The sequence below is a fragment of the Falco peregrinus genome, chromosome 7 (genome assembly GCF_023634155.1).
Source record: "Falco peregrinus isolate bFalPer1 chromosome 7, bFalPer1.pri, whole genome shotgun sequence".
In the NCBI taxonomy this organism is placed as follows: Eukaryota; Metazoa; Chordata; class Aves; order Falconiformes; family Falconidae; genus Falco; species Falco peregrinus.
Window position 1 is genome coordinate 15,375,384 of NC_073727.1, and position 22,345 is coordinate 15,397,728.

Consider the following 22,345-nt stretch of genomic DNA (forward strand, 5'->3'; position numbering starts at 1 on the left):
GGCCAGGCTGGACGGGGCTGGGGGCAGCCTGGGCTGGGGGGAGGGGACCCTGCCCGTGGCCGGGGGGTGGGGGTGGGTGGGAACGAGATGATCTTTAAAGGTCCCTTCCAACCCAACCCATTCAATGATTCTATGAAGGCATTGGCCTGAAATGCCTAACTTGAGAGTGCAGTCACCCCAAGCTGCTTCTAGAGCAGTGGGGTTTTTTATCCTCATGCCTCTAATGCTGTACGTTGGAAGGGCCTGTGAGAGTAGTTTCATAAGGTCTTATGCTTCAGTTTGCCAGCCAGGGCTCTGTACCTCCAAGAGAGAGCATTAAGACTATTGCAGGCTGAAGAAGGTTGAAACCCATGGCTGTACAGTGAGAGCAGAGGTGAGGTACTTTTATCACTTTTAGAGTGTGTCTTTCTTGATTATGGGAGAAATCCATGGAAATTACACTCCTAATCTGCAATCTTTGGCTACTAGACTAAAATGGAGTACATGTGGCCCTCTCCATAAGTATCTGTTTGCATAGGACCTTGCTTAGTGGAGTACAGTGACCACAGTCTCTAAGTGCTGCTCCTGTATAAATACTATTATTGCAGCAGTTGCACATGCCACTTTGTATTTCATGCTCCTGATTCCATTTCTATTAGTGGCTGTGTGTCATTATCACTCACACAGATACCAGCAGAACCTGCCATTTGTAAATGCTGGCAGATGGCAACACAAGTCCGTTACTAGGCATTACAATGTACTGTTTAAAACCTCAGGACAAATATGGTCACCTATAGATGCTTTCAGATTGTCATCTGGCCATAGACATCCACTGCTCATAGTGGTCATTAGTAATTTCAGCTAAACCTTTGGGGGTTTGGCATGTAACAAAAAGTCAAGCTGGAAATATTGTAGTTGAGCAAAAAGCCTGAAGCTCCAGGGGTAAAATATAATGTCACTTTTAGACTAGGGGGAGTCAGAGAAAGTTTCCTAGGAAGATAATGTAAGAGCAGTTACAGTTTGGCAATTAGAGCAGGAGAAGAGGTAACTGAATACAGATCCAGCTGGAATAGCATAGAAGCAGGCTGGATGAGTTGGAAATGAAATCATTAATCAGCTAACATAAAGAGGAAAAATATCTCTAGGAGGGTTGGTCAGCACAATATCAGCTGCATTAGGACTATGATCTACAATGACTGAGAGCTTTTTAAGAGCCAGGATGTTGCAATAACAGACCAAGACTTAGTAACTAGATGGCTTCTTTTATTGTACAACCTGCTGGGTTGTTTTTCACACTGCTGCCAACTCTTTTTTTTCCAAACAGCTTCACTAAAGTATGTTCCAGAGGGAAGAGAACACATCAGTGAGGAGCTAGTCATTGACAAAGAGCTGAGCAACACTTTGGGACAGAGCCTTCTAGCAACAAATGCCCACAGAGAGGTGCAGCTGGGGATTGAGACAGTCACAGAAAGTCCGCAGTGCACTCCTCTTTTAAATACTTTCTGCCCCAAGCTGATCTCCTTGTCATTAAGTTCACCTTGAGCTTGTTAAAACTGTGAGACTGGGGAAGAAATTTGGTTTTATGGTTAGGGCATAGGAGCCAGGAAATTTGATTTCCCCTCTTCATTTTTCTCCAGGTTTGTGTAAATCACTGTTGTTTGCAAAGTGTTTCAAGTTCTTCACATTGCTTTAAGAGAACAGTGCAGTGCTATTATGCAAGTGTTTGCAGCTCTTGGTAATTGGAAACAGAGTTTGGTTTATTGTCATACACAGCATTTCCCTAAATCAGGAGGCAAAAATATCCAAGGTAGAATTCAGGAAAACCTGGAAATACACAGCCCTTTCTCTGCTAAATTGAGCATAGTCCATTCTTCTGAATTTGCTCTTTTGCTTTCCCTGCAGTTCTCTTGTGCCTTTCTGATGTGAAAGATGGAGAATGCCTGCCAGCAAGGACTGAGAAGTTCTGAATCAAAGAACTGCTTTTTATAAAGCCACACTTGGAGACCAGTCTGATACCAAAGCTGCTGTTCTTGAAGGTATGCAGAAAGAGCTCGTAACACACTAAAACCTAAATGTTGTTTCCTGTTTTGATGCCAAAACGGCACAAAGTAACTGTTCAGAGACTAATTTTGTCTTTAAGCAGCAAAGGTATTTATTTCATGCAACGTTGGGGAGCTACCCGATTCACACCGGACCAACTAGCTCCAAAGTTTTCAGTGAAAAGTTAGGTGATTTATACAGTTTTCATGAGAGGTTACAACATCTTTTACATACATATTCATTTGATTTTGACACCAAGTCATTCCATTCATAATAGGTGGGATCGAGGTGGAATAGACGTTTCAATTTTCTTTGTTAAACGATTTCCTGACTGAATGGTCTCCTTATCTCCTTCAGGTGCCCACCTTATCTTTTCTAATTATTCAGAGCACATTCCTTTAACATTGTCAGTGGAACCTTTTCTAATTATTCAGAGTACATTCCTTTCTCAACACAAACAGAGCATCACCCAGAGCATTGTACCAAACCCATCCTGACAAATCCTTTTTTTTTTTAAGACCTTGTTCTGTTTCAGTTTTGGTCTGAACAATTAGCCAAAAATTCTGGGTTGTGGGGTTTGTTGCAGTTTAAGAGAGGAACAAGAGATGATACCAAATATTTCTGTCCTGCAGTCCTGGTCACAGCTGTTTCCCTAGAAGAGAGGGAGTCCTGGAGGTTTTGTGTTTTAATGGTAAAACATATAAGCCATCCACTTCCCTTCATCTCTTGCCCATGTTCTGCAAGAAACATTGCAGAATCTGTTCTTCCCTCTGCTGTTATTTCTATTCTTTTATAGTTTTCTGTCCCTTTTTCCTACCTGCCAGTTTTCTTTTTGCATTCCCCAGATTCTCATCTTTCTGCTCTCTTGCCTTGTTCTTTCTCTCCAAAATCTTTTGACACCCAGGCTTATCATAATTTTTCAGAAATCTTAATTTGCTTCAGTTCACAACTTTCTTTGCATGGTAGGGGCTCCAGCAATTCCTTCTGTTCACTGTATCTCTCTCCAGCACTCTGGTGACCTGCAGCTTCTTGGAGAAATCTTTACAGGGAAGGCCTTGCTCAGCCTCAGTGACTCCAGGGTGGATGGGCCTAATGATGCAAGAGGTGGTGGAAAAAGGAGTGTGCTGGGAGGAATGCCAGCACACTGGACAATACAGCTGTCAAACTAAGTCTCTCCTGAGCATGTATAAACTGATTTTTGGAGGGGCTCAGAGCTGTATTGTGTTTGGAAGAACATAATGAGAACAGCCAAAGACACAACATTGTCCCAGGGTTATATGTATGGCTCGAGTTCAGATTCCTGCATCAAAGCACAGAAATGCTAGAGCTTTTCAGCAATAGTGTATGACTGATTATTTGTATTATTTTCCATACAAAAAATATTTCTTAACATTGGTCTTGGAAATGACTGATTTATTTTTTTTATTGAACCTTTCTGAAAAAATATCCATGTGAAACAAATGTGGCAAAGGAAATTTCAGCTTGAAAGTTCCAGCATAGCAAGGCTTCATTGTGGAAAATGTGAGGAAATCTTAATATAGGATATTGGTGCCTCCACCTTTGATAATAATTTGAAAACTGAACATTAAAATACTGACAGTTTAACGGAGAGTAATGAGCCATCACTTGTCAAAAATAATATTGTAGGAAAAGGTCAGCTGTTTGGGAAAGCAAGTGCCTGTGGATTGACAAGGTTAATCATAAAAATAAGTCTATTGCTGCCAAATTGTCTGTTGCTGGGTAACCCGCAGCTGAAGGAAAGTATGTTTGCTTAATGGAAGGAATTTAATGATTTACCATCTGTGTGAAGTTTTCTTCAGTGAAGCATGTAAGACTAAAATACATGTTGCGCAGACAAGAAGCAACCAGCTTTGTTGGTGGACAGGGTATGATCAAGACATGAAGCTCAGTGCAGTTACCTGCACATAGGTAGGTGCCTTTGGCTGACTGGGAAACCTTAGCCTACCCGATTGGTTCTTCTGATGCTGGTCTAGAAGGAGCAGGTATCGTAATTGTGTCATATTGGCCAGCCCCGTGAAAATGTCACGCATATCACAAAGCATTTAAAACAGTGCTAGAAGGCCATCTATGAACTGACACAAGTCTTTAAAATTACACTGAGCTACAGATTAAGAGACCTTCACCACATGTGTCTACAGGTGGAGCAAATGTCTAAGCTCCCATTATAGAAGGCAGACCCTGGGGAGCAATTAAGCTGATGAGCCACTACAGACATTGTTCAGTTGCCTAAACATGGGTGTCTAGAACCATTTGAGGTTCATAGGGCATATGAGATATCTGTGGCAGCTGGCAGGTATGACAGATACAAGGGGAAAATGAGCCCTTCTGGAAGACCATCTGTAGACCAGGCAAGATAAATCAGGGCATCTCAGATGGGTCAACACCTTTAGTTAGACAATGCAGTCTACCTGCTACATTTGGTCAGCTAATCCCTCTCTAGACTCCATTGATAATATTGGCTACAAGCTCAATTCAGTTGGCTGAACATGAATAACAGTAAAAAGCTTCTTTATTTAGTTTTGGTGTATTCCTTAATGGACTTAAAATAACCTCAAATAAAACATCCACACCAGATCAAATAAACTACACATGATTTTTTTATGGAAAAGTTTCTTCACAGGCACAAGAATTGAAAACCAACCTGAAAGCATGATAAACTGAACTCAATGGCTAGGGCACCTCACTCAAAATGGAGAACGTTCTGCTTCTTTTGACTGGATATTACTTGATCGTTTAGCTGGTTCTTGACATGTTTTTTGCATGTGGCAGTCCTTTTTTGCTGTTTGGAGGCCTTTTGGTGTCATCTGGTCACGCCCTATTGTAAATTTCTCTTACCCTCCAAAACTGGGTGGCTAGATCCCAGTTGCCATTTGGAAGTTATCTATCCATCTCTGTCTCTGCCAGGCTACACCAACAAATTAAACAGTGACAGACACCTGCACAAGGCAGCAGAACTCAATCCATCTATACTGTCAACAAAGTACTGGCCTGGCTTGGATCCAGGCAAACTAAAACTTTCCTAAGAGATTTCCATACGGAGTTCAGGAGTTAACATGGGCCAAGGATAATTTCCCAAGACAGAGAAACAGAGGGAATGACCAGAGAAACTACTTTAGATGACTCCCTTCCAAATGTACCTTTGTAACTTCCTGAGAAGCTTCTGTCTGCAAATTTAGTCCACTAATCACTAAAGTCATCAGCAAGAGAGACTAAATTGGTACATGAAGAGGAAGAAACCTCAGTTAGGATTTCTGTTATGGGCTGCCAAAAGGATATTTCATTTGACTACATAAAAAGATATTTTTTCTGACTATAACATATGAATAACTTCTTTTTGTTTGTTTGTTTCAGAAGATTTCTTTAAAAATCCCTCCAAAACCTGAACTATATGCTGATCAGATGCAGCTTATGGAATTATAGTCACCTTGGTTACTTTTCTGCAATTGGGAGGGGTGTCTCAATTGAAAACAAACTACATAAATGGTTTTTCAGCTGTTTTTCAACGTTGGTATATATTCTGCAGCTGCTTTATAATCATAGCAAAAATCAACTATATTATTCATGCTGTCAGGATTTAAAATTATGGAAAATTAGGGAAAAGAAGCCAAAGCTTTTCATATTTGCAACCTTTTCCTCAGCTAAACACATCAGGTCCCTCCTAGCCTATTTTTGTATGTTCCTTCCACCTTAGATCATTCCATCCTAAAATAGTTAGGTTACTTTTAATAATGGAAAAACACTGGGGCATTTTATGTGATAAAAAATTTCTCTCCATAGTTGATTTCCCTCCGCACATTGCAGAGTACCAAGTCTAGCTTCAAGCAAACTCCGTTAATGCAAATACAAAATAGTCTTTTTTTCCCCATCATTTTGTTTTGAATAAGTGACAATTACACAGCATGTTAGATGTGATTGAGGCATTCACCGAGTGGCATGGACTTGTCATTAGAGTAGGATGATTACTAAGGTGACTTATCAGTCAAAAGGCATTACATTTGCCATGGCTATGTTGTAGTTAAGCCCAGATGAGGCCCACAAGCAAGCATTGCTCTGACAAATATAGTTCATATAATGCTCAATTGAAAGAGTTTTCCAAGGAGAGGGAGTAGGAAGAAACTTATTTGGCACACATGATTTCTCTAAACTGTCCCAAGCCACTAGCTGGTGATTCCGCAGACACCAACCTGTGACCTGCTATAGGAAGACACTTCATTCTTTTCCTGGCAGACAAAAACAGCATTTGTTTTTTTTCCAGAACATCATTTGCTGTGCCTGCATTTAGCACATATTCCAGAAGTGGAAAGGTTCACACTGACAGACTTCTCCCTAGCTAAAGTTACTTGAGTAGTTGTGGTTTACTCAGAAACAAAACAAACCATATATGTATTAAGACAGGCTTCTCAAAAGATATTACAAAGGAGAGATCTCATTTTAGAGATAAAAAAAAAAAAACAACACAAAGGACTCTCTTGCCTAAACAGAAAGCTGGAACACAGTCCTAGTGTCCCAGGTGCCATCTCAGTGCTGTATCAATGGGAACCCAAAAGACAGTTAATGTTATTTATTGCTGTGACAATTCTGCAGCCCATGCTATCTCCTTGCACCAGTTCCCTTGTCTACTATTATAGTACTTGAAACCTTATGCCATCTCTCTAGTGCAAAAGAGAAATTCTACGTACTGCTGCTCATTAAAAAAGAAATCATTCCCCTCTTTCTAAGGTTAAGTATAGTTTCCAGGCAGAGCCTGACAGCAAAACTTACTCAGCCTACCTGAAAATCCAAACTGGGCTCAATTTTCAGAAATCTGTATTCATGCCTTATCTGTATTTCTTTGTAGAATTTTTGAGAACAGAAGTCCAGTTCATGCCCCAGAGGGAGCTGCATTCCCTAATAGATGATATGAGTCTGTACATCTCAGATAAGTCTCTTAAGTTCACAAAGTGCTCTGAGATTTCAAAATACAGCTATTATGGAAATAGCCATTGTTATTATTGTTTTTAATAGCTGCTGACAATCGTGAATATTTTGAGGGTAAGTGCCAAGTTAGAAGCTGTGTTTCTGAATAGAGCTTTTCAAATACACAAGGACTCTTATTATGTTTTGGGTAATTTCGTGAGAAGCTTTATATTGGTGTGTCTGGACTATCATCCAAGAAACATCTGGTGGAAGGGATCAGACCGACAGAACAAAGACTGGCAGTCATACTTACATGTCCCCTTGTGGAGGCAGTTTATGGTTTTGGTTGTGCTAAAGATATTGTACACTTTGTCTTTGCAGGGCTTTATTGAATTTACTTGAGCTGTCTGAAACTCAGTGTTTCCATTTCATGGCAAATGTCGAAGTTTCACTGTATATTTTCATTTCCAGTATGAGCAAAACCACAAGTATAAAAAATTTCCTGTCCCTTTAGAAAAGTGCTGCTTTAAAGAAACATATATTTAATGTTATGTTATATGTTATAGAAAACTTTACTTCAGAATGAAATTGTTACTTCAAAGCTTATTTTGGATTCTTTTTATCTATGTACTAGTTCATCATCTCCTGACATAACAGTTCTAGTGGTCCAGGATATGGCACATCTCATCACTCTCTATCCTGTCAGGATATGGTCCAGGTAACGATGTTATTACTGGGCAACCAAGTGAGCAGTTTCCAGGGGACGGGATTAAACTACAGTTACCTAATTTTAGCTACTTTCTTTGTGTAGTGACTACGCTGGAGCTGGTGGCCAAATTCCTGGTTTGGAGAGGGATTTCCTACAGCAAACAGAGCCTGGATTGTAGTCCAAGTCACTCTAAAGTAGATACCTACATTTAGGCAGGTGAATTACTTTCCAGTCTCTATTGCTTCTGTTGACTAGTTCTCCAGTAAGTACAATGGGACAGCCTGGATTGTGTGGTAGACATGCACATTTAGGTTTGAATTTGGTGCTGAATTTCATGCTGTCCTGTTCACCAGTGGGATGAGGGCTTGCTGAGGACAAAGTAATAGCAATAATTTGAAGTGGCATGTCCATTCCGTTATTGTTTTGGAATATACCTGAGACCATTTTGAACCTGTCACCCAGAACACGTAACCAGATCAGGGCACATCGAAGGCCATCTTGTCACCGAAAAACTTAGTATATTTTAAAGCTGTTAATATCAAATCCTGCTGAGGCAAAGCCCTGTAGTTAATGCAAGACAACTCCAAGCCACCTGCGTTTACCTGAACCTGTCTCCACTAGGATCTTGTGTTGACTGAGCTGTTTGATTTAGCAATCAGATATAAAAACAACATTTTTGAAGCTTGTCTAATGAAGATGCTTGGAGAGAAATTCTTCTGACCACATGTCAATGTCTGAATCTGAGAAAATTACCTCAGGCTCCCTTTATTGTCAATGGGAAGAAACAGGCATTTAGAGTATGAGTCATCTGACCTATTTTAGATGTCCATTTTGGAGTGATGAGTTACAGATGAAATGCTGACTTCTCTCCATTGAGTACCAGAGAAGCAGAGGGTAATTAACTTAGATGTAGATGTCTAACAGGATTACATGAACTCATCCCATCCTCACTTCAGAGTACAATGAGGATATGCTTCACCTTATCAGCAGCAAATAGTTTTACCAACATCATGGCTGATATGGGATCTGTCCCGAAACTAATCTGCATGGAGATGAGAACAGCAACTAGAACTGGAGCTCCATTTTCATTTGAGAATGATTCACAGCCCACTGAGGTCAAGGGGAATCTTTCCACTGGCTTCAGCAGGCTTTGCAAACCCTGGGATTTCGGCATACATTAATTTAGCAGCTGGGTGCCACAATTTAAGATAACATCATTCTTCTGTTTTTTATTATTAATGTTTTGCCAAAGGTTGCCACTCTTGCAGCAGTGCTGGCAGAACAAAGTGAGTCATAGACTAATATGGGGGCTCACTCAGTTGTAAGTGCTGTGTATATGCTGTCCTGTTAGTATACGTTAGCACAAGAATCCCTTCCCTTGGTGCCTGAGTCTCCTCTGGCTTGGTTGATCTCCACAGTCTTCATTATCACAGCAACCAATACTTATTCCCTTTGTCCATCTGATCCAAGGCTGCCACTGGTCTGTGGTTTACAAAGAACAGCTTCCCCATCCAATCTGGGTGTTAACCTCCTTCCTCAAAGAGCCACAGCAGTCTGATCAGCTGGCCCACCAGAGACAGGAGTAAGTGAAGGAGTCTATTTTAAACTGATTATATAGGTTCCTGTTATGATCTATGAAGGGCAGGTTACCTCCAGCTGAAGGGAGGTGGGATGATGTTTCATGTGGAGGGTTCCTGTCTCTGACTGTGCTGTAATGGGTACCTGTGGGTAACTAACATTTACAGGACTGTAACCAGAATGTGAATCTGTCAATAACTGTTTCCATGACATACAATCTCTATCCTTACACCATTTGACCATCTTGAAGCCTATATCTCGCTAGCAGGTCTGGTGGATTAAACAACCTACCTCTGGTGATGAGGGGACTGAAAGTACCTTTGGTAAGAATTCAAGGTAGACAAAACTTTTGGGATAAAACTGCATGTTCTTCCTCCCTCCCAGACAGGCAGAGGTGTTGCTTATTTAAGGGAGAACTGATAAGAGGAGATACATTATTGAACTGTATTACTGAAGTTTGAAACTTCATTAATTAACAGTAACTAACACGAAAGGACATTATAGCTTTTGGGGCAAGTGAGGACTTTGGAGAGAAAACATGAGGGTTTAAGGATTTGTCTTATTTTTGTGGCATTGTGGGTGCTTTTGCAATACTTATACTTTTACTCACCCCACTGCTACAATGTTCCTTTTCAGTTTCTGGGAGAGATTACTCTTTTGTGCCTAGAGAATACCTCAGAGGACATACTATTGCCTTACGAGCTTTACAGGTACCAACAAAGTAGCAAACTCATGTTCCCCCATATATCCAGGTCAGTATGATAGGACTTAGTCAAACTAGGATCATTCAAGTACTGATAACATCATTGTCCTAATTGTATTTCTACAGGAAAAAACTGGTAATTTAAAAACTTTGCGAAAATAATATTAAAGTTGGGTGGCTAAAATACTTTTTCATTTTAAATAGCAAGCAGGATTCATGGCTGTTGCATGGTCTGAGGAATTTCAGATTTTAGTAGTAATGGAAACAAGGAGAATATACGCAAAGTTTAAAGCCTTAACTCAATATCTGAGACACCTGGGTTCCAGTTCATCCTTCCTTATAGGTTTCTTGTGTTGCCTGGATTAAGTCTGTCAGGACAGGATTTAATTCAAGCAAATCCAACCACCACAAACCAAATGGTTTGCTTAAGACACCTCTCTGTGCTCCCTGTAATGTCAAAACGCACTTCCAAATGGCAACCGGTCTCATTCAGATAAGGTGCATAATTTCTCCACCAAGAACGCCTGTCTTTCACCATCGACTCTAGAAGTCTGGATGACCAGTCTAAACTAGATTTGAAATTTCTAAATGGTTTTGTTTAGCTGAAATAGATTTTTTTCTAATATTAGGATAATAAAATCCACTAAAGTACATGTGACAGTTTTTAATATATTCAGTTACAAGCTGATAAATAAGTTTTGCTTCTAATGTTAGGGTTATAAAATCCATTTAAGTACATGACAGACAAATATTTTAATATATCCAGTTACAGGCAAAAATAGATTAATATTATCCTGTCAACTCCACGCATTAAAATGGTCACAAGTCAGTAACACGGAAATGATAAGTAAAAAAAAGCTTCATAATTATGGTTCTTTATTTACCTCATCGTTTTTGTGTCTGCTGTATTCAGGCTGCCAGAGTTTTTCTAAATAACTGTAATGGATAAAGATGGCCTAGAATTTTTCCTTCTGAATGAATACAGAGATTCTCTCCTAATGAGGAGGTGGAGCCTGCAAACAAACAAACAAACAAACATGTTTGCAATACAGACTGAATAGAAAATGCTCTTGGGGAAGGATTATCCAAATGACAAGCATCTCTACTTCCAGATAAGCCCAAGTGGGTCATGGGGCTTTGCCCCCATGCACTGATGTGAGTTCAACAAGACCACATCAACAAGCCCCTTTGGCTCCCAGGCTCTGTGCTTATGTGAGTAAAACAAGCCATTAGCTGTGCTCTGAGCAGCAGGGCAGGTGGCGTAGCACAGCTTGGATCTACCTGCCTAAACCTTCTTGCATCCCAACACAGGAGGGAAACTGCCCACCAGGAATGGTCCCTGGCATACTGATAGCCTTTGAATCATGTCCAGACATTGCCTGAGGGAATGCTGATTTTGCACAGGCCAGAACTCTGCCACGAAGCGTGCTAGCAATTTAAGGAATGTAATGAAGAAGAAGAAGAAAGCTTTGTTGATATCCATAGTTTAATTTTGGGGCATTAAGGCACAGAAAGATTTAATCACTTGCCGAAAAGCAGACAGGAAGGCTGTGGCAAGGGAAGGAACTGAACTCAGCACTCCCCAGGGCCCTTACCACAAGACTGTTTGGTGGTTTTTTTCTGAGGCTAGGTTCATCTCTGTTTTTTCAGTGTAATTGAGTGCAGAAAGTATTCACAATTGCTGTTTTTAAACATGGTCTATTACAGAATTATCTGAGCCAGTGTCTTAAAAGTGAGACTATATTTTCCAATGTACAGATTACTTAAGCAGCGGAGGAATTTGTGTCATACATACCTGGAGATGCAGAACACTGCAGTGATGCATAGCTTTTTGAAGGACTTTTATCTTCTTACTAGTTTTTAACTGCAGAGTGGCCCTTGGAAGGTAATCAGAGGGACAACTCCATGTTAGCAAAGCATAGCTGAGCCATTTTTAAACACGGAGGAAATAGCTGAAAGTTTCTCTGTGCAAATACAGGAAATATCCACTAAATTATTTACTTATCCCCTGATCCCACTTTTGTTTTCTGTCAAGTATCAAGAGCAATGAGTGCAGCACCTGACTGCAAGTTATTAACACTTGTGGGAATTATTTTCTGCAACTTAGATGATCTCTTCTACTCCACTGTCATGAGACCTCCCTGCAGTACTGCATCCAGCTCTGGGGCCCCCAACATAAGAAGGGCACAGAGGTGTTGGAGCAAGTCCAGAGGAAGCCACAAAGATGATCAGAGGGCTGGAGCACTTCTCCTACGAAGACAGGCTGAGAGAGCTGGGGTTGCTCAACCAGAAGAGAGGGCCCTGGGGAGACCTTATAGCTGCCTGCCAGTACCTAAAGGGGGCCTGCAAGGAAGCTGGAGAGGGACTTGTTGCAAGGGCATGGAGTGATAGGACAAGATGGGATGGCTTTAATCTGAAAGAGGGTAGATTTAGATTAGATATCAGGAAGGAATGCTTTGCTGTGAGGGTGTGAGTCACTGGCACAGGCTGCCCAGAGCAGCTGTGGCTGCCCCATCCCTGGCAGTGCTCAAGACCAGGTTGGATGGGGCTTTAGGCAACCTGGTCTAGTGGAAGATGTCCCTGCCCACGGCAGGGGGTTTGGAACTACTTGATTTTTAAAGTCCCTTCCAACCCAAACCATCTGATGATTCTTATACCCCTGAAAACGACATTTCTCACCACTGCAAAGGGGTGAAGTGCTAGGAAGTAAACCCTAAAGCACCTTTCAGTGCAGAGGTGTGGGATGTGCTGCCTGAAAGCAACATGTAGCTGCAACTCAGTTAACTTGGAAAACTCAAGCAATTAAAATGTTAGTGCCTAATATCTAATAATATCAAGAAAGTAGTATGGTAGTTTCTCTTCTTTGTCTCACAGTTCCACTCTGTGCCATTTTCACAGCCAGCTTGAAGCCTGGCACTTGTATAGTGAGGATTAAGCACTACTTGGCTGAAATGGTCAAAAGGCCACGGAAAGGAACTCAAGACAGAATACCTGTGACTTCTCTCACTCACATAAATACAATCTGAAGGCTGAAAAAGAGACCTGAACGTGATTTTGCAAATTTGATAAAGACCATGAAAACAACAGAGGGTCTTGACATGAGGCTTCTGGTGCCATCCCTGCTGCTCAGCACCCTTAAACACACTCAGCCAAGCAATGTCTTTCACATGAAGTTAAGGTCCAGGGATGTTGCCTTAGCAGTGCATTGTTGCATTAGTAGTTGCCAGGCAGGCAGCTACACTGAATGCTGTCCTTAACAGAGTCATTTAAAAGGTACTGTTGGTGCCACCACAGCTTATTGTGGAACAGAAGTTTTGTCTTCCCCATTCTACCTAATAAGAGATTTGTTATCATCAAGTCTCTGTTGTGTCTGTTTCCCAGTCTTTCTGTTTTCTTTCTCCATTAAACATTGTGTTTCAGATTGAACAAGGAAACCTGTTCTTTTCCATCCAAGAGAAGCATCTCCATGAATTTCCACTCATATTTTCCAGCATATTTTTATGGGATTCAGTCTCTCAGCTATTTTTCTCTTCCAAGTGTCTCTAAATAATAAGTTGTAATCCTGGCATTTCTGAATTCCCAGTGTGGGTCCCTTTATAAATTAGTAAGAGTAAAATTACCCAAATCCTAATATGAAAGAAAATTGGCCTCCTTCTTAAAACTATTGTTGTATCACAATGGTGCTGAGAGGCACAAGCCGGTAATGGCACTGCATTGTTACCAGACACTGAGCAGAAATAGTAGGAGATCAGTCAGACCTTGAAAAATGTACGATCTCAGTGAATAACTCAGAGGCAGAAAGAAGAAAAAAGTGACTTAATGAGTATCACACAGTAGGCAATAGCAGGGCCAGAGCAGTACCATCAAGTTCATCTCTAGTGCCATATGACTGCACACTTGAACCCTAATCCACTGTCAGTCTGCAGTAGCTGGATAAACAGCCATGTTTGCTTTGGTGTCACACTCCTGGTCTGCTGTATTCCTGCCTTTGAAGCCTTGGAGCTTCAGTTCTGCAGGCAGTGTTTGTAAACCCAGAGTGTCCAGAGACACCATGGTGTAAACACAACTAGGTTGCACCATTTGGTTAAAGAATATCAGTATATACTTCAGCTCTGTCCCCAAAAGTATTAAAAATACCTTGATCTCATCTCCTACTCTGGTAAGCCTTTCCTCTGACTACCTTTAAATAAATCTAACAAACTCTCCTCAAAACAAATTCCCCTTTCCGTCCTTCAGTGGAACATGCAACACCAACACAAGCAAGAATGCAATCAATGGAATCTACCAGAGGCAGCACTGGGTGGGTTTTATTGTCCTCATGCCTATGTTCAAAAGGGCCCTCTAGTATTTGCCATTCCATAGGACCCTGCATGACAAACAGCCTGTTTTGTCCTGTCTTGATTCTGCCAGATCCTAGTCCTGCTACCAAAGTTAAGGAACAAAGAGAAGGACCAGTTTCACCTGTGCTGTTGGGGCACTGCTGCCTCTCAGCATGATTCCCGGACAAAGTGGAGAGAATTGAGTTTTGTCATTCAAATCAGGAAGGAATGAGTCCAAATCAGCACTAGGTCATATGAAAAAGAGACAAAGGAGAAGAAGAGCTGGGACTAGTCTTGAGGCTGGGGAGAGTCCTGAAGAGCTGGCCTTCCTGCTCCCAGTGCTGCTGGAGGGATCTGGGCAGGTATGGTCCCAACCCTACACACTGTGAGCCCTTTCTGATGTCTGGCTCCCAGTGGCATTATTTCTATTTTGTTGCTTCCAGGACACTTCTGAGCTCAGGATCACAGACAGTCAAGTCTTCATTGCCACCATGCTACAGTTACACAGAACTGTAGAGTCTTAAGCGATTCAATCTGTTCACTGGCTTTTTGGTGTGCAAGCGGCTGCAATGCATTGCTTCCCAGTTCATCCTTCCCTTTAGCCATGCTCTTGCATGTCTTGCATGTCATTGCAGTCTGCCTAGAGGTGCGCAGAGGATGAAGATACAAAGCTACTACACAATGATATTCCTGTGATGGTAGACTGCTGGGTGGTCCATTCTACAAGTTGTATGACTTTTTCCCATGGTCTTAATGACACAGAGGAACCATGAAGTGCAGGACCAAAATGCAAAGGAAAGGAAAATTCAGTGGAGTTTGCTACCAAAAACTACTGAATAAACGGTTGGAAAATTACGTGAACTGCAAGCAAGTGTCCCCTCGTGATTATTGATGCAATATCCAGCATAACAGGATATGAATTTGTCTTTGAAACCTTGAAAATGAGAGGGTTAGCGCTGTTCATACTACTATTAAACTGAGATCTGGGAACACTGTCACCGTGTTAAGTGTGAGCAGGTTTCCATCGTCAAATTCCACACCACGGGCAATACATTTTGTTTGTCTCTTTTCCTGACATAATAGTAGTTTTCATATTATGTTAGCACCTTTGGTGCCATTTCCTTTCCACTCGCAGTGAATTAGTGTCTGTCTTCTTACGCCTTTGAAAGAAAAACCTATAATACGCTTCATACTTGGATGTTGAATTAACCTTTTCATATCGCATTACCATCTTTCCCTTTCCACCTCATGCTATGTTTCTGCTTTGTCTTGTTTTCATATTGCTTCTCAAATTAGTGCCTTTCATTTCATATTTGTGAACTCTGGGGAAAAAAAAATTTAAAAAAATTATCCCTCAGAGGGCAGCCTATTGCCCAGTTGAAAAGAGCTGGCTTGTCCTGTCAGGGACATGACACAGCTTTACTCCACATGCAACTGTTCTCACAGCTTACATCTTGTCCTCTCTTTTTCACCAATGCAGAATAAGTATCAATGGTTACCAGCTACAAAAGCTGATGGCATCACTGTTTAATACATGTGAGCTTCTGGCTTTAGTTCCATGATATACTTACTAGTCCTAGTGTGGAAGCTGTACAAGTTTTTGTTTCCTCACATCTCAATCGCTGGTCATTCATTTAGTGTTAAACTGCTATTTACTCTCACCTCAAACTGCCAGTAGCACTGAACAGCTCTTAAAAGTGAAGAATAAAGGTGATATAAAAAGTCTTAAAATCATCTTTCAGTCCTGCGCATACAAGGTGTTCTTGTGTTTGGGGTCGATTTTCTGCTCTGGGGTCAAACACTCTGGAATAACAGCTGCAAGTCCGGTTTTCCTGGTGAGTCTCTAATTGCTACGGTGGAGAGCTGTACTCACTTTGACTGCATTAACTAGCAGTATTATATGTAAAAATGTTTTTAGTGAAAGAGCAAAATTTCTTGATCCAAGCTGGATTCTTCAAGGGGGCAGCTACCTTCAGTTACTGTAGGGGGAAGTTAGGGAGGCTGGTGTCCCTAGACCAAATTTAGACTTTGTAAATAACCCCTCAGGCAATAACATGCAAGTCAGTGCAGACATCCAGAAGAAAACAATTTACAAATTACTATGCTTGAGGTTGCAAATACCAGCTTAAACAAGATTTGGTTGTTGAAAACATAAAACTTCATGAGCAGACTCTTGAGAATTCAACTTAAATGCTGATTCTGGTTTTCATAAATGGAGGTGAAAGCTAGAAGCTCAGCTAGAGGTCTCAGCTCAAAAATGAGCTTCCAAAAGTAAGACTGCAGAGACAGCCTAATAGTTAAATGGTAGGAAGTTGTAGGAATTCCTGGAGAATATGATGAAATTATCTCCTCCAAGGAGTTTGAAAAAGGTGGCATTTGTTAATGAAAAAACTTTAGTGTGCATCAGACTTGTTTTGAAGTAAGGAGAAAGCACCCAAAAGGGACTGCCCAAGTAGACTGTTTGCAGTCCTCTACTCAGCCTGAAATCTCAGAGTCTTCACAGAAGAAAAGATCTGGACAGAGCAGCTGGAGATAAACTGGAACAGCAAAGCCGTTCTGCTTTTCTAAATGACACATGACTCTTTTTGAGAGACGTGAATTCTGTGCTGATAGGGACATAGATTCATAGCCCTCTCTAGATATCAGGAGATATCAATGATTGACAAATGATACCAAACCCAACTCAATATTCCTAGCTGAAAGAGCTCCAAACATTGAGACATCTTATCTCTGCAAATTGAACTACCATGTACTGGCAAACTGGTAATTCAGAATAACTCCCTTGTTCCTACAGATTAAGGATACTTCCCCCCCACACCCCACAAGTGGAAAGTAAGAATAAAGTTGAAGGATGTTCTACCTTGGTAGCATCAAGTAATTACTCAACCCATACCCTGCTTTACATCAACAATAGGAACTTGCTTTATATATATGTATATATTTACAACAAATATGTATATATGATTTCATGGTGAGTTCATTTTTCATTCAAAGTTTCATATAACCTGTCAGAAGTGAATACATAGCAACTTTATTCTTCCATCTCTCTAATTTAAAGAAGACTTTCTTAAACTGAAGCAAAATTTCACAAAACAATTCTAAACTACGGTCCCCAAAAATTGGGTCTGCCAAGATGTATAAACTTTGACCATGCTTTGTTTGTAAACAGATAATCTAGATTGATCTGACGTGCAGAAAGATAATGCTGGGTACAACTTGCTGTTGTTAAACGACATATGAATAATGCACTGGATTTGGGATCAGTCAGCTCTTCTGGTTTTAATCATTTATTTTCTTTTCTTCCATTTCGTAACCGAACTGTTGATGTAATCCTACCCCATGTGAATGCTAAGATCAGAGTTTCACAATAAATGAGATGCCATCTAAACCAGCATGAAATAGCCACACAGTGTAATCTAAGGTGCCCACAAAAATTGGAAGAGGATTAGGCTTCTGATGTAGTCAGTGGGGTCTCGAGGGAGTTATTAAATTCTCAGCAAAAGGTTTTAATCTTGCCTCTGGTTTCTCTTTGCTTGCCTGAAGAAATTGAATGCCTTATTTCAGTAGTGAGAGGATGGACCATGCAACAAGTGGGAAAGCAGGAGATCTGGCTTGGTTTGAGTGACATCAGGCTGCCTGAACTGAGCCTTCTGTCATGCTTTCACCAAGAAAGGACAAAAAGAAACATTAGGTAAGCTGATCACGTAGCACAGATCAGGAAACTTTCCAAAGGTTTTTCTTTATCAGCATTTTAAGCTTTGTCTGAGTGCTAACAATCCGTTAAAACAGTTACTTCCCATCTAATGACTGCACCTTGAGAATCTATTTCTTAGATAAATGTGTGTACCCAGGATAAGAACAAAACTCACGGGCAACATCTGTACTAGGGAACTAAACAGAGCCACTTTGTCTTCAAAACTGATGACCTTGCTGGGAATGGTTCTGGGCCAATTTTAGCTGACCTGAACCTTGGAATGACTTAGAAAAGTTGTAGCTGGCCCAGCCCAAAACAGTGCTGACAACTGCTCCACGAATTTAACAAGGTGAACAGTCGAATTCCAGAACCTTTGTGGTGCTGGCATTATTTAATTTACCAATATCATGGTTTTGTGTGCACTATATTGGTATAATTGTCAGAATGCAGCAATCTTCTGCTTCCTGTCACAGGAATTACTGTGTCTTTTGTGGACTCTAGCAGACAGTTCTTCCCAAATTGGGATCAAATGGTAAACTCTCTCTCTTGAAAAGACTACACTGATTTGATCAAGCTATTTAAGACTCACTCTCATTACTAGCCATGTTTTTGAGACACCATATCTCTCCTTTTTTAGCCTTTTCTTATAGAACAACTTCCTTTTATAATTAATATCATATATACTCTACCTTCCTAGACTAAACTGATACTTGCTTATACAGGCAAGCCTTGAGAAGCATTGCAACAACCAGCCACATTCAGTTGAATATCTGCTACCAAGGAACATTCAGGGAAGGACATCTGCACTGAACATCTAATGAGTAGATGCTTGATTTCTTGGGTTCGGTGGTATATTTATTTGAAAACTGTATGAGACTTTGAATGAGACCACAAAGGGGCACTGGAATAAGTTGTCAGTGGAGGAGCTCCACCTGTGGTGGAGTCTCCATCCCTGGAGATATACAAACCCTCAGATACAGCCTTGCACAATCCTGTAGCTGATCCTTTTCTGAGCAGGAGGCTTGGACTAGATGAACTTCAGAGGTGCTTTCCAGCCTCAGTGATTCTGTAAGGACTTCATGTGCTCTTTTCATTGGATCAAGGTTTGGAACATTGGTCTCTTTTCACCCAGATAAGAGTCAAAGTCCCTTTTGCCTGTTTTTTCTTCCCCTCTACCCATAACTTGTGCTTTGCTAGCTGCCCAGTTTAAACAGCAGTCTCACAAACTTTTTGTCTTATCTGTTCAGATTTTTCAGGCCAGCAATTTCTGTCACTGAATCAGAATTTTATAAGCTCTGGGGAAGAACTGTTCCATCTCCTAGTACTTATCTATGCCATGAATACATGCAGACTCCTTTGTGCTTCTACTGACTTTGGAGTGACTTGGATGGGCTGGGGGAATTTTTCAGAAACACTTGAGCTGACTACACACAAGCCAGACCCAGTCAAGAAGTAGCTTAGCGCAGGGAAGTGGTTTCTGAGGATGGGAATCATTAGGTTGTAGCATCTCCTGAAATCTCCATTCTGATAATGGTATGAACTACAGTGTTTGTTCTCTGATGGAAAAATAGACATTCCCTTTCTGCTCTCCTCCTCTGTATCTTGCCTACATTTAGCTCCTAGCAGCGGGATTTGGGAACTAGAGCATTGTGTGGGCTAATGAAGCCACCTAACTCTTGGTAGTACTCAATCTCCTTTAAAAATAAGGTTTGTGTCTGTGTCAGCGTAACACCCAGCATGCTGCCAGTGGGGAATCCTGATGTGGGGCCATGGTCCCAGAGAAAGGGATTTTGTTTCTCTGAGGTGATAACTATACCCTGAGCAGCACCTCTGTGAGACTGATTCCCTTTGAAGCTGTAGCTAGTGGCCAATACTGAACCACCATTACCCCTGCAGAGGGATTATTTATTTTTTTTTAATGCCGTAGCTGTCCATTGCAAAATATATCAACTTTTGGAGCAAGGACTCCCTTCAGCACCACACTAGTCTGATACCATCTGGTTTTTCTCCCTCCAATCTTGTGACTTGAGTGTGGAGCGATCCAGCTTCAAGTCGAGAGGAAAGCATCTCCCTGTTATGTCATTCTCCTCATCTCAAAGCATCTATAACCTGCAGAATGAAGCCCTCTTACAAGAAAAACATGTACCTGAGTCTGTGAAACAGAGGAGGAAACTGATTTCTCCATTTCATAGAGGATGGCTAAGCTTTTAGGACAAAGTTGCCTTGAGAAGGCTGTGAGTGCTGCTGAGCCCTGGGCTGCATGTGTGTACTTGGTTGCTGAATTAAACTCCTCGAAGTCTTCAGTGCTGGGATCCCTGGTGTGTAAATCCCAGGCAGCTTCAGCAGGGAAAAAGCACAGAGGCATTCAGCAAAGCTGAGGTGGCAGCATACCTGTGCATGGCTAGAGTTGCTTTCTGGTGAAACTCAAAGCATTTAAAATCTCTCAGTTTCCCAGAGATTTCAGAATTTAGGCTGCTACTGCTATACTGAAGCACCTATATTCCACTTAGATTGCACACATGCTCTTGGGGATCTTAAAATTCCCTATGTCTGAACAGAGTAAAATAGGCCAAGCAGAGAATGATGCTAATGGAGCTTAGCATATCCAGGTACTGGAATTAAATAATGTAGTATATATCTGCTCTTCAACGTGCTGGCTGTGCTTCAGTGTGCCCAGGCTAAAAGTCAAGTTAATGGCATTGCAACTACAGAGCTGTAACTTGCATGCACCAAACCCAAACCCTGCATATGTAAATTGATAGATAAGCCTGTAACACGTATTTGGGGGCTGGAGCAAAATTTGGCATTGTTTATAAAGACCAAGAGAGCATTATGATGATTTTTAGGCTCAGGTATTGGATATGAGGTGTTGCTCTGGTTGCTTGCCAAGTAAAACACTGGTGTGTCACTGGAGTGAACTCAGAGCTTGGTTCTGCTGTGGTGCTCTGCAGCTGTGCACTCGGGGCTGAGCATCCTCTAGCGCAGCTCTGGAAGTCCTGCCTTCAGTGGTGTGACTGTGACCCCTCCGAAGCCCTGCAGCAAACAGCTTTCCTCTGACACTTCAACACAGCAATCCCCCACCCCAGCCTCGTATTCCCCATACTCAGCCATAACGCTGGGAAACAAAACTCCCAACGTTCCTTCCCCTGCCTGATCCCACAGCCTGGATTTATTTCCCAAGGCTGCTGATGGTTGAACGACGATTGTTTTTGCTCAGCGATGGCGGTCTGAGGGGATTTGCATTGTGAAGTTTCTTGACAAGGCAAGGAGCAGAGCGGTGTGAGAGGAGGGGGTGGGTGGAGAGATGCTCTGCCAGCCAGGCAGCCAGGCAGGCGGGATCGCTCTGGCAGTGGCTCTGCCTAGCTTTCACTCTGCCTCCCCAGGGAGGGAGCCTTTCCCTCACTCCAGGCTTCTCCCCTGCCACATGAGAGGGAGGGAGAGAGGAGAAAGCAGGAGGGTCCCTTCACACTGACAGCACCCAACTGCCTGGCTCACATCTGCAGCAGGCAAACCATGAGGAAGAGTCTCTTTGCCCCTACAGTCACTTCGCCTTTGATTTAAAACCTTCACCCACTTCCACAAAGGACAATGGAGGAGCAATACGTTTCCAAACTCCACCCCATAGTGGATTATGGAGCTGGGGTCTTTCTTCTGATCATAGGTGAGTTCTGCCTTCACAGCCTGCTTGTTTGCTTGAAGCCTAGGAGCAGGCACATGGGGGCTGCCCCATCCGTGCTGCGGTCAGCCAGAGGAAGCTGGAGGGAAATGACAGAAAATCGGTTTCCACACAGGATCCCCTCCTTAGTGCTTTTGAGTGCATTGAATGCCAGGATTAATCTTCACTCTCAGGTTTGCAATCTTTTGTTTCGATGCTGAAGACTTGCCAGCACAAGTTTGCGGCATCACGAGTGTTCAAAATAAGTTGTCTGCTGCTTATCCTGGCATATCAGCCCCGTGAACTGGGAGAGGAGGCAGCCCATCTCATAAGGCTGAGCAGGGCAGAGCAGCTTTGGTCTGACCCTTGGTGGGGGCAGGAGGTGTCATTATGCTTGAAGAGCAGCTGTGTCTCGGTAGGGTGAACTGGTATAAAATAGCAAGGGGTTTCCAAATAGCAGGTCTGGTTTTATAATGGCCTCTTTGCCCTGCTGAAGGCAGATTAACAGTGAAATACAAGTGGGGATATCTCCTTCTGCTTCACCATGGCTTTAGCTAAGTGTTTTCTTCCTTGTCTGTTTATTGCATGTACCCATGTGATTTGTTTACTACCATTATAGATTTGGAGAGGAGCGGAATTGGTTTAGGCTTGCAGTCCCACTGAATTTTGCTAAGATGCAAGTACCTTCCTCCCTTCAGCTCACTTGAAAACCCTGGTTGGGATGGATTTAAGAAAGACAGGTGTGTGTTTT

The 22,345-nt window shown here is 41.9% G+C and overlaps 1 protein-coding gene across 1 annotated transcript in view; it reads left to right on the forward strand.

Moving 5' to 3' along the window:
• The first annotated feature begins 1,574 nt into the window (after window positions 1–1,574).
• LOC101922254 (opsin-5-like) overlaps window positions 1,575–22,345 on the forward strand; it is a 28,450-nt gene continuing 7,679 nt past the window's right edge. Inside the window, exon 1 of the mRNA XM_005239211.3 lies at window positions 1,575–21,600. Coding sequence (XP_005239268.2) covers window positions 21,528–21,600 — 73 coding nt within the window. The 5' untranslated portion in view covers window positions 1,575–21,527. The remainder of the gene's footprint in view (window positions 21,601–22,345) is intronic.